Raw genomic sequence first — 13,223 nt, forward strand, 5'->3', positions numbered from 1 at the left:
AGTCCGTGGAGTACGCCGGACATGGAGGGTTTGTCGGGGTTAATAAATTGGTAATGAGGGACTTTGTTAGTGTTTTTTATTTCTAATAAAGGATTTTTCGGGTGTGTGTGTTTTTTAACTGTAATTTACAGATTAATCATGGAAGGAATCTCGGGGAGACGCCTGACATGATTAATCTAGGATTTAGTGGCAGCTATGGGCTGCCATTAACTCCTTATTACCCCGATTTGCCAACGCACTAGGGTAAATCGGGAAGAGCCGGGTACAGCCCCAGAACTGTCACATATAATGTATGCGGCAATTCTGGGCAGCTGCTGACTGATATTGTTAGGGTGGGGGGCTCACCATAACGTGGAGCTCCCCATCTTGAGAATACCAGCCTTCAGCTGTATGGCTTTATCTGGCTGGTATTAAAATTGGGGGGACCGCACGCCGTTTTTTTTAATTATTTATTTATTTATTTTACTGCACAGTATAGACCCGCCCACCGGCTGCTGTGATTGGGTGCAGTGTGACACCTGTCACTCAGCGTGGGGGCGTGTCTCACTGCAACCAATCATAGGCGCCTGTGGGCGTGGAAAGCAGGGAATATGAGATGTCTGTGTGCAGAGCACAGCGCGCCCGCCGGTATAAAGGCTCGGTCACGCTGTGCGGGCCGGCCAATCACTGCAATTCCACAACTAACAGGGCTGTGGCATTGCAGTGGTCTGCCGGCCAATCCCTGCATAAGGGCTGGCTCTCAAAAGAGCGCCAACATGCAGGGATGAAGACCACGAGTAAAGCACGAGTATTGCAAAATTACTCGGTACCCGCCGAGTAGCCCGAGTACAGTGATACTCGTGCGAGTACCGAGTAGTAACAAGCATACTCGCTCATCACTATTCCTGACCTGTCTGGTGTGTTCTTTGGTTTTCATTATGTTGTTTGGTCCATAATGTTCTCAAACCTCTGAGACCTTCAAAGAACAGCTATAGTTATACTGAGAATACAATACACACAGGAGGCCTCAATTTACTAATTAGGTGACTTCTGGAGGCAATGGGTCACTCAGGATTTTAATTATTAATCTGTTATAATATATAGACAACATAAACTATACTGTCATCAGGCCCTGTCCACAGGCTATTTACTTCATGCAGCATTTGCTTGGACCTGTCTCGCCCACAGCCATGACTCAGTCATGGGTACGGGATTGAAATAGACCAGGTGAGTGCTGCTAAGAGCGGTTCTACTATTCATATGTGAGGCCGTCTGGCACATTTTATAAAAATATTTTAGCGTAGGACTGCCCCAAAAAGATTTGCTGTGACGTGGCGGGGTAGGTCAAGAAATTGCAATTTGTTTGCCGAAAATCTCAAATTTATAATAAGTACAGTTGGAATTTTTAGTGCTGTAGTGCACATTTAGTGCTGGCTTTTTTGTTTTTTTTTTATACAGTTTATATTGTTTATGTATTATATGTCTATATATTGTCTATATGTTTGGCTGCAGCAAACATTACAGAGGCTCACACTGGTTGATAGATAAGTGTATGAGGATGCTCCAAATTTCACTCTACAGCACCTCTTCGTCAATACGTATGATATCTAATGATATCTACGTACGATACGTACTGTATTGTACAATATCAGATATTATTAGAATAGGACACGTCCCAGCAGATCCGAGGAGATGCAACATCAATGTCAGACAATTATTTTAATAAATGTGGTGCAGAATTCTGCTTCACATAGAAAATCTCCAAAATACAAAGGGTGAAATCCAGCAGCAGAAAAGAGATTTCATAAAAATCATAAAAACTTTATTCAGTCAGATTAAAAGTAAGACATATAAGCATCACCCCCAGCCCCATTCTTTCTCCTATTCTATGTCCAATAAGAAGAAAAATAAAACCCTTCCAAAAGCATCCTACCTTTCTGCATGAACCTGGCGGCCAAAGGTTTGCAGAGCAATATCCTACAAGAGCAAGCAAAGTATAAGAATGTTTTTGTCTGGATATATACAATTAATGAACAAAACAGCATCAATAAAATGATAAATACGTTTTCATTCATTGTCTCATGGTAAGCTGCAACCTACACCCATGTGGCAAGGACAGGACGTTGCTTCTGTTCGTGGACATTGAACTTTGTGGGTGGAAATCCCAAAAACACACTTTTCTCTGACATAGTAGCTGAGAAATTCAACACACACTAAGTGACTAAGATAATTTGTTTCCCTGCAGGGAATATTACTAGTGGTAGCAGGGACTGAAGGTGTTAAAGCCAAAACCCCTGGTCATCTAGGGTAAATTAACAATTTGATGTCAGGAACTACTTCTATGGAACAATACAAACCTGACAAGTGTTCAACTTATGGCTACTAGTGATGAGCAAGCATTACCATGTCCTGGTGCTCGGTACTCGTAACTAGTGTTGAGTGGCCACTTAAATGCTCGGGTGCTCGGTACTTGCAACTAGTGATGAGCGGGCACTACCATGCTTGAGTGCTCTGTACTCGTAACTAGTGATGAGCTCGTAACTAGGGAGGGATAATAGTTTGTGTCGCAACCTCTGGTGTGCGCTAAGGGGAGTACCGCCGCTGCCGATGTTGGGAGTACCCGGGGGAGATGAAGTGGGGCAGCCACATGACGTTTCCTTCCACGGGTAGGGGAGACCCCGGGACTCTGGATGGTGGTGTGCAGGGGAGCGCAGGGCTAGGTGGTAGCAGGGGGTGACCATGTACTCACTCAGACAGCGTTGGTGATGAAAAGCAGACTCTGACAACAAGGTAAACCAAGTCTCTGTGTGCCGCTGCTCTCTTGGGGTAGCTCGTCCGGGTAGCCGTCCTCTGCAGTACTGCCTGATGGTCTGTAGCCTACCTCCGTGCACAAATTGAAGTGTTCTTGTGGCCCGTTGGCATAAAGCTGTCCGGGCCCTGCTCCCTACTATTGGTAGAGGAGCTTTGCTCTCAAGGGCTCATGCTTGGGATTTCAGTGAGCTGCTTGGGTTGGAAAGCCCTATCCTTCTCATTGCGCTAGTGCCCCTGATCTCTGAGCCTCGTGGGGATAGTCCATAAAGTCACTATCCGCCGCAGGTTAATTGCCGGGTTGCCTGAAGCTACTCTCCAACCTAGGGTCCAGTACCCCGCCGTGCTTTGGGTCCCCGACCGGTTATTAGACTCAGATGCCTCCCGTCCTCCAAGACCTGGTCCAGGCACCTTGCCTCAATACCCTGCGACCGGGTCTCAGACTTCTCCGGTCCAGACCACCGTCTGCGACCCAACCTGTAACTCCCCGGGAGCTCCAACTCCCAGCTCCTCACCCTTTGGGAGCTACTACTCTTCTCTGCCTGTCAGCTCTGCTCTCCACTTCCTCCCTCACTGACTTCCCCCCTCCCACCAATCTGCCTAACCCCTAGGTGGGTGGCCCTATTCCAGCTCAGCAGCCCACTGGTGTGTCTGGCAGGGTGTGGTATGAGGTGTGGTTGGGATTTTGAATGCTGATGTAGGCAGTACTATAGGTTGGGAACCCAGAACCATGGGGGGGTTGAGTCCTGCACTAAGAATAAAGAGCGTGCAGTACCCTGTGACGACCTGACTATTCCAGGGGCGTCACATATGTATCAGACTGTAAAAGAAAATTTCCACAAAATGAGAATTATGGCAGAGAACCACTAACCCGTTTCGGCTTTCCATTTGTTACTGGTGTCACAGTGGTTGAGGGCTCGCTTGACTCGAGATGAGAGAAAGGTCTTGCTGCCCCCCATGATTCTAGATATCTGGTCATCCTGACCGAGGGTCGGACCTTCAGACCATCATTTACTCGAGTCCTAGAAATGTGGTGGTTCAGGATCTGGCGCTCCTTTGACTAGAAAAAAAAATATACAAAAAACGTATGTTTTATTGTGTCTGTTCAACAAATACACTGATAAAAAAATTATTTGTTTTTGTGTTGATATACTCACAGCCATAAGTTTTATGTTTTGCATGGGCAAAGCTATATTAAGGGGTTTTTATGATATTTTGTTCTATATACACAGACACGCAATATATACATACAATACAATACAATACTTTTACACACAAAAACAAATTATCTTTTTTAGGTGTCATATTTTTATTTTTCCATATTTTCTATTTGGGTAGGATTGTTTTTGGTGGGACCGGTGATAGCTTTCACTCGTACCATACATTTGACTCCATTTACGTTTTACAGGCTCTTTGTTTCCCAGCACATTGTTGGATGCAGAATGCGTTAACTGAGTAAAGGGACTAAGCTTCTTTACACAGGGAGGTCGTAACACACAGCTGTCTTTTTGAACTCCTCTGTGCTGTTTTATGGCCAACAGACCACATCAAAAGCTGGGTTAAACATTGATGTGGTCATGAAACAGCTGGGTAGAGCTGAGAATAAGGGATGATAAAAGTTGTACACATTTCTGTCTAAACAGATGTTGAGCATTTGGGCCATTGCGGGTCCAAACTGTGAATAATTCAGGAGCACACCGCCACTCTGCAAGCAGGAAACCAGAAGGCTGGAGAGCAGTGTGCTCCTGATTATAACATGGCAATAACTCTCTAAGCACTGAAGACTCAGTTCTTGTTGGAGTCACTCTTACAAGTATTTGGTAGTGAGTGAAGCAACTGAGGACAAGGTAGTTTGTTTGGCCTGCCACTTTATAGCTGATCTGCTGCTAGTCCGAGATGCTTAGGCCACGTGCACACATGTTTCTATTATAAGTTTCCTCTGATAGCGCCACTCTAGGTTTTGGCTTATAAATACAGAGGTAAAAAACACGTGGCCTTACACTAAATATTGGTAACATAGCCTAGGCCAAATCTAGCAGGTTATGCCTAAATTGTGACACGGGTTTCCTATCACCTGCTTGTAATCGGTGTGGCTGAAACACCTGGATAGATTTAGGTGGAGAGGTCGCATACATTTGGCTATAAAAACTGTACATGAAATGTTATACAATAATAAGACAAATAAGATCACACTCACTCTTGGATCAATGATAAGGTAGGTTTTAATGCTCATTTCTTTCAAATAGGGGTCTCGGAGTTCCCCATGTCCATCTTCCACACTGTAGGCTCCACTCAAGTGCCTTAATGTTGCTTCTGTGATGTGAACTCGGCTGAGTAGTGTGAAAATAGACACAAAACATCAAATATTCATACATTAAAAAAGTAAAAATCACTTAAAGGAGGGTTGTCACCTTATTTTATTCCCACTGCTCCTGAGTATTCAGTTTGTTTGTTTTTTTTATTTTGCCGGTGGGGACATGTCCTTGGACTAGTCACCTTGTTGCTGGCCACAAGAACGCGTGTTTCTCTGAAACACTGCAGAGGTTCAAAGAAGTGCATAATAGAGATGAGCGGACCCTTGGAAATTCGATTTTATCGGGCTTGGCTGAAATTTAGTTAAACGTTCAGTTCGGGAGCTGGACTTGACCTCAGACCCCATATAAGTCAATGTCAATAAGTCACCTGAGCGTCTGTCAAAAATATCTGTAAAATGGTAACAGTAAGGGCTGGGGGCTGTAAAAGGAAGCAAAATGGGGGCAATTGTTCTGCAAACAAATATGGATAGGGAATAAATGAAATAAAAAAAAAATTGTGGGCTCCCATCTATTTTTGATAACCAGAGCAGGTAAAGCAGACAACTGTGGGCTGCAACCCTTAACTGTCAGCTCTACCTTGTCTGGTTATCAAAAATAAAAGGGATCGCGTGCTGTTTTTTTAAATTGTTTAAATAAATACTTTTAAAAAACGGTGTGGTCTCTGCCCTATTTTTGATAACCAGACAAGGTAAAACAGACAGTATTATCAGGCTTGGAAGAAGTATGGATACTTTGCCCTTCTCAGCCTTTAAATAGCAGCCTGCAGCAGCCCCAGAAGCGGCACATTCATTAGATGCACCAATTATGCCGCTTTACTCAACTCTTCCTGATTGCTCTGCTGCAGTGGCAATTAATTCCTAGAAGTTCCAACGTAACCCAATGGAGCAATGTCCCACAACACCCATCAAATCCTATGGAGCTTTGTTCTAGGAACTTTCTCAGAATCAGGCTCCATAGGTCACTGCTGGTCAGAGGCAGCCTGGAATTTCTCAAGAGCGGTGACATCACCACTCAAGAGAAATTCCAGGTGTGTGGGGAAGTGTCTATGCAAATAAACTTTTTTTTTTTCCATTTGTCTGTTTTTTGATAATCATGGGCCTTCCTACCCTGATAATACCAGCCCCCAGCTGTTTGCTTTACCTTGGCTGGTTATCAAAAATAGGCAAATAGGGGGGACCCCAAGCATTTTTTTATTTATTTTTTTAAATACTAAAGAAGAAAAAAAAAGACAGCTCTGAGGTTTGTAGCCCGCAGGTGTCTGTCTTACCTGCGCTGGTTATCAAAAATAAAAGGATAAAAGGCTGTGGAAAGAAAGAGAGAGGTAGAAAAGGGCTTTTTTTCACCACGCCAATGATCACTGATGAATGTTGGATTAATGTAACTTTATTTTGCACAGGTCTACGCGTTTCTGGAGGCTCAGCTCCCTTCTTCAGGACCGACAGGCACAAGAAACATCAAATCAAATCTGAGATCATTGGCGCGGTGAAAAAAGCCCTTTTCTACCTCTCTCGGTTATCAAAAATAGACAGGAACCCCAGTTATCTTTTGCATGCAATAAAGCTTGTTGATTGGCTGCACTGCACAGCCTTTCAACAAACTTTATTAACATATGACCAGTACCTAAACACCAAACTTGGAAACTGACTTTTTTTTTTTTTTTTAAAAAAAAAGTCTGTGTTCGAGTCCGAGCCCCGGGTTCGGGTTTGCTCATCCCTCATGCACAGATGTTTGCAATGCAGGAGCCAGTCTTCATGCTGACGGTGGTTGGGGCAGAATAAATCATGTGACACGTTCCCTTTAATGTCATAATGCTTTTTTAAACAGAACCTAAGCTAAACTCCAACCTTCCCCATAATGTAAATCTTAGAATTCTTCTAAAGTTTGATAAACTGTAAGTATGGCTAACACCTCGTATATACAGTGCTCACACCTCATTAAAATTCAGTTCAAAGTGCTGACACTGGGATGTGCAGCCAGTGACGTCAATTAGATGGCGTCCTATGTAATCTAGCATTAGGTTATGGGTATCCCAAAGTGCAAGTTTAAAAGCATTAGTCTTACCCCGGTACGCCTGCAGATTCCATGCGATTGGCCAATGAAACGTCATGTGACCAAACGTCAAACTGCCATTTCCGCAGCCCAATGACCCCACAGAGAACGTTGCCGGAATGCACGCCGACCCGCATGTTGATATCCGCTCCCGTGGCTTCTCTCACCTTTCTATAGAAATATATTATATGCTAATGTCATTCTTATAATATCTGCATAGAGTAAAGTATAAACTTATGTCACCTTCAATGAACACCAGGAGGAATAATAGTTTGTAGCTATCTCAGGATTTTGAACTATGAAATGTTAAGAAATTAATAAACTGTGAGACCACCTTTGTAGAGTCATGCGGTGCGGCAGACACATGCGGGGGAGGTTCCTGTAGTCTGAGCCAAGTAATCGTAATAACCATAAAACACCAAATTGTGATAACAGTGATAACAGGTGGAAATTCAGTTATAAAATATAAATGAAATATTTAACTTGAAGAAATAAGGGGGTCATAGTGCTCAGTGGTTAGCACTAGATATACGGGGCTTGGTGCTCAGTGGTCCACATGAGATTTAGGGGTCTGGATGCTCAGTGATCACCACTAAATTTAAGGCATCTTGGTACTTAGTAGTCAGCACTAAATTTAAGGCGTCTTGGTACTTAGTAGTCAGCACTAAATATAGGGGGGCTTGGTGCTCACTGGTCAGCACTAGATATGGGGGGTCTTGGTACTCAGCACTAGATATAAGGGGTCTGGGTGCTCAGTGATCTGCACTGGATTTAGGGCATCAGTGCTCAGTGGCCAACACAAGATATAGGGGGTCTTGGTGCTTAGGACAGCGCTAGATATAGAGCATCTTGCTAGTCAGTGGTCAGCACTAGATAAAGGGGGTTTTGATGCTCAGTGGTCAGCACTAGATATAAGAGCTCTTTATACTCAGTGGTAAGTACTAGATAAAGGGGGTTTTGATGCTCAGTGGTCAGCACTAGATACAAGGGCTCTTTATACTCAGTGGTAAGCACTAGATGAAGGGGTTTTTGATGCTCAGTGGTCAGCACTAGATATAAGAGCTCTTTATACTCAGTGGTAAGCACTAGAAAAAGGGTGTTTTAATACTCAGTGGTCAGCACTACATATAGAGGGAATTGGTGCTCATAACCAGCACTACAGTAGATATAGGGGGTCTTGGTGCTTAGTGGTAAAGACTAGCTATAGAGGGTCTTTTTGCTCAATGAAAAGCACTAGATATAGGGGGTTGGAGTGTTTAGTGGTTGACATCATATATAGGGGTTTTGAGGCTTAGTGGTCAGCAGTATATATAGGGGGTCTGGGTGCTCAGTGGTCAACACTACATATAGGGGGTCTTGGTGCATAGTGTTCAGCACGATATATATAGGGAACCTTGATGCTTATTGGTCAGCACCAGATATAGGGAACTTGGTGCTCAGTGGCCAGCACTAGATTTTCGGGTCTTGGTGCTCACTGGTCACCACTAGCTATAGGGGTCTGGGGGCTTAGTTTTTTGGCACTAGATACAAAAAAGTCTCAAGTTTCAGATACATCCGGTTGATCATCACTGAGTTGTTATTGTTGCCGATGCTTGTGATATCTGTGTGAATAACAAGCAAGGGAGACATACATTACACAGTATCCGCTGAGATCAACAGTCTGCCAGTATTATGCAAAGATGAGGAGGATAATCCACAGAAAGAGACGCTCTGTGCAAATGTCCTGAGCTGCGGCTTATAGATACTTACTTTATTGCATCACACATATCCAGTCCCATTTTGACACAGTTCTTTGCATTGTTAGGTAGAGACACCGGTAGACCAGAGACGCAGTAATAGCAATCCCCTAAAATCTTAATCCTCATGCATTCATTTTCCTGGAGAAACAGCAAACATAGATGTGAAAACAATAAAATTGCAAACTTAAAGGGGTTATCTTATAAACAGGATACATCAGTTATACAGAGGATAGGTGATAAATGATCAGTGGTGTCTCACCGATCTCGTTACTGGGGATCCTAAAGTCCTAAGTGTTTATAGAAGCTATTGGAGTGATTGTCGCACACGCTCAATAATGCTTAATTCACAATGTGGACAAAAATTTTTGACTGAAGCTTGCACTAACCTCTGTAGAGCAAAGACCAGTACTTACGTAGAGGTGAGCAGTGGGTTTAGGACACAATACCTGAGGGTCTTTAGGATACCAGCCTTCAGAGACAATATGGCTAAAAAGACGCTCTGCACTTTAGTATACAATTCAATGGGAATGATCAAAAGATGCTTGGACGTCTTTTAGAGCGCCTTACCATTATTTTGGCTTAAAATAAAATAGCTAGTCTGTTCTTTTCATTATTAAAGAACTAAAAAAAAAATATATTACTGAAAATGACAGTAAAAATTATAAAGTATCAAAAAACATGGGAAAATCTTAAAAAAACTGCTGATGGAAAAAAAAAACCCTGAGTTGGAGCATATTTAATGCTATCCGGTACTGAAGGGGATAAGGTTCATTTCTATCCTCCAGTGATCTAACAGGTACTGTGGATGTAACCTCAGCTGAAGCCACTCCTTTCTGCTATAAATATCTGCTCCTCACTCCTCCCTATGCCGGCTATAGCTCATATCTATGCTGTCCACTTTGAAGGAGCCTGTCTCTGGAGAAGCTGAGGTGTCACAGCTGAGAAGTTTCTGTTGGAAAAGCTGTGGAGTGTTATTTGTTGTGTCTTTCCCCATCTGTTTATCTTTCCTTCCTCATGTTGTCTTATTGCACTTTCGAGACTAGCACCTACTGGCCATCACTAGTAGAGTTTAAGGCCAGCAATGGCCTAGGCACGTGATGGCGCACGGGTCGAAGGACACGTCTAGAGAAGTAAGGTAGTGCAGGGATCAGCTTCAGGTGAGTGTTAGCAGGTGACCCCACTACCCTCTCCCTAGTACCAGGGCCTTCTGTTATTGCTACCCTGATGTTCCCTATGTGTTGTGATGTTCATCAGGAGTCCTCTCGTAACTGGCGTGACACCTGCAGTCACATCATGACACTAAAGACAGCTTTACACGCTGCGATCTCGCTAGCAAGATCACTAGCGTGCGTACCCGCCCCCATCGTTTGTGCGTCATGGAAAAAACGCTGCCCATGGCGCACAAAATCACGCGGACCCGTCACACTACTTACCTGCCTAGCAACGTCGCTGTGACCGGCGAACCGCCTCCTTTCTAAGGGGGCGGTTCGTTCGGCGTCACAGCAACGTCACTAAGCTGCCACCCAATCGAAGCGGAGGGGCGGAGAAGAGCGGGACAAACATCCCGCCCACCTCCTTCCTTCATTACCGGTGGCAGCAGGTAAGGTGAGGTTTCCTCGTTCCTGCGGTGTCACACATAGTGATGTGTGCTGCCGCAGAAACGACGAACAACATCGTATTCACATCGATAATTGTGAATAGGGGAGCATGTCAACGATTAGCGATTTTGCACGTGTTTGCGACGATTTGTGATCGCACGTAGGTGTCACACGCAACGACATCACTAACGCGGCCGGATGTGCGTCACGAATTCGGTGACCCCAACGAGATCGCTTTAGCGATGTTGCAGCGTGTAAAGCGGCCTCTAGAGTATAAATATCAAAAATTCAGGAAAATAGGAATTGTGTTCAGCACAATATTTTGAGATAATGTGGTAGGTGATGTGTCCTCTTCATTTATGACAATTATCTACAGTGCTAAATACTTCTGCAGCAATAATACATTTTACCTTACTGGAGCCTAGACTGACTTACATATATACTGTACATACATATACAGTTAAGTCCAGAAATATTTGGACAGTGACACAAGTTTTGATATTTTAGCTGTTTACAAAAACATGTTGAGAAATACAATTATATATATAATATGGGCTGAAAGTGCACACTCCCAGCTGCAATATGAGAGTTTTCACATCCAAATCGGAGAAAGGGTTTAGGAATCATAGCTCTGTAATGCATAGCCTCCTCTTTTTCAAGGGACCAAAAGTAATTGGACAAGGGACTCTAAGGGCTGCAATTAACTCTGAAGGCGTCTCCCTCGTTAACCTGTAATCAATGAAGTAGTTAAAAGGTCTGGGGTTGTTTACAGGTGTGTGGTTTTGCATTTGGAAGCTGTTGCTGTGACCAGACAACATGCGGTCTAAGGAACTCTCAATTGAGGTGAAGCAGAACATCCTGGGGCTGAAAAAAAAAGAAAAAATCCATCAGAGAGATAGCAGACATGCTTGGAGTAGCAAAATCAACAGTCGGGTACATTCTGAGAAAAAAGGAATTGACTGGTGAGCTTGGGAACTCAAAAAGGCCTGGGCGTCCACGGATGACAACAGTGGTGGATGATCGCCGCATACTTTCTTTGGTGAAGAAGAACCCGTTCACAACATCAACTGAAGTCCAGAACACTCTCAGTGAAGTAGGTGTATCTGTCTCTAAGTCAACAGTAAAGAGAAGACTCCATGAAAGTAAATACAAAGGGTTCACATCTAGATGCAAACCATTCATCAATTCCAAAAATAGACAGGCCAGAGTTAAATTTGCTGAAAAACACCTCATGAAGCCAGCTCAGTTCTGGAAAAGTATTCTATGGACAGATGAGACCAAGATCAACCTGTACCAGAATGATGGGAAGAAAAAAGTTTGGAGAAGAAAGGGAACGGCACATGATCCAAGGCACACCACATCCTCTGTAAAACATGGTGGAGGCAACGTGATGGCATGGGCATGCATGGCTTTCAATGGCACTGGGTCACTTGTGTTTATTGATGACATAACAGCAGACAAGAGTAGCCGGATGAATTCTGAAGTGTACCGGGATATACTTTCAGCCCAGATTCAGCCAAATGCCGCAAAGTTGATCGGACGGCGCTTCATAGTACAGATGGACAATGACCCCAAGCATACAGCCAAAGCTACCCAGGAGTTCATGAGTGCAAAAAAGTGGAACATTCTGCAATGGCCAAGTCAATCACCAGATCTTAACCCAATTGAGCATGCATTTCACTTGCTCAAATCCAGACTTAAGACGGAAAGACCCACAAACAAGCAAGACCTGAAGGCTGCGGCTGTAAAGGCCTGGCAAAGCATTAAGAAGGAGGAAACCCAGCGTTTGGTGATGTCCATGGGTTCCAGACTTAAGGCAGTGATTGTCTCCAAAGGATTCGCAACAAAATATTGAAAATAAAAATTGTTTTTTGGGGTTTGGTTTATTTGTCCAATTACTTTTGACCTCCTAAAATATGGAGTGTTTGGAAAAAAATGTGTACAATTCCTACAATTTCTATCAGATATTTTTGTTCAAACCTTCAAATTAAACGTTACAATCTGCACTTGAATTCTGTTGTAGAGGTTTCATTTCAAATCCAATGTGGTGGCATGCAGAGCCCAACTCGCGAAAATTGTGTCACTGTCCAAATATTTCTGGACCTAACTGTATGCACACATTCTAAGTAAACATACCCAATCTTTTTCTTCTATAGAAAAAAAAAATTTCAACCCAAAAGCAGGTATCACATTTTTAATAAATGAACCTAACAAATATCTAACATTAACCACAAGCTATAAAATATTCCTCTTATTTACAACTTTTCTACTTTTTCAGAAGAAACTAAATCTACAACTTTTTATCCCACATCCTCCTGGTCATAGGATGCACCTGGGAAAGGGAAATGTCCGATCTGTATTGAGAAGGAGAAGCTGAGCAGAATGATATATAGTTTAATCGGAAATATTCAGTATAACTTGAATTTTATTAATTGAAATTAATGCCACTCCTGGTGCAATAATGTAAGCAGTTCTACTTTGTTTGATGGCTTGTGACTATCCATCTTCCTCTTGATTACATTCCAGAGGTTTTCAATGTGGTTCAAGTCTGAAGATTGGGCTGGCCATGACAGGGTTTTGATGTGGTGATCCTTCATCCACACATTGATTGACCTAGCTGTGTGGCATGGCGCATTGTCCTGTTGGAAAAAAAACAGTCCTCAGAGTTGGGGAACATTGCCTGAGCAGAAGGAAGCAACTGTTTTTCCAGAATAAACTTGTATGCAGCTTGATTC

At 43.3% G+C, this 13,223-nt stretch overlaps 1 protein-coding gene across 7 annotated transcripts in view; it reads right to left on the reverse strand.

The window, feature by feature from the left end:
• The window catches only part of ADCY7 (adenylate cyclase 7), a 225,804-nt gene that overhangs the window by 38,547 nt on the left and 174,034 nt on the right, over positions 1–13,223 (reverse strand). For all 7 annotated transcript variants that reach the window (XM_075325745.1, XM_075325741.1, XM_075325742.1 and 4 more), the window contains 5 exons: positions 8,901–9,028; positions 7,164–7,322; positions 4,985–5,117; positions 3,659–3,847; positions 1,913–1,956 (listed from right to left, as the gene is read on the reverse strand). In XM_075325745.1, the coding sequence (XP_075181860.1) occupies positions 1,913–1,956; positions 3,659–3,847; positions 4,985–5,117; positions 7,164–7,322; positions 8,901–9,028 (653 nt within the window). The remainder of the gene's footprint in view (positions 1–1,912; positions 1,957–3,658; positions 3,848–4,984; positions 5,118–7,163; positions 7,323–8,900; positions 9,029–13,223) is intronic.

The sequence above is a fragment of the Anomaloglossus baeobatrachus genome, chromosome 10, assembly GCF_048569485.1.
Source record: "Anomaloglossus baeobatrachus isolate aAnoBae1 chromosome 10, aAnoBae1.hap1, whole genome shotgun sequence".
Lineage (NCBI taxonomy): Eukaryota > Metazoa > Chordata > Amphibia > Anura > Aromobatidae > Anomaloglossus > Anomaloglossus baeobatrachus.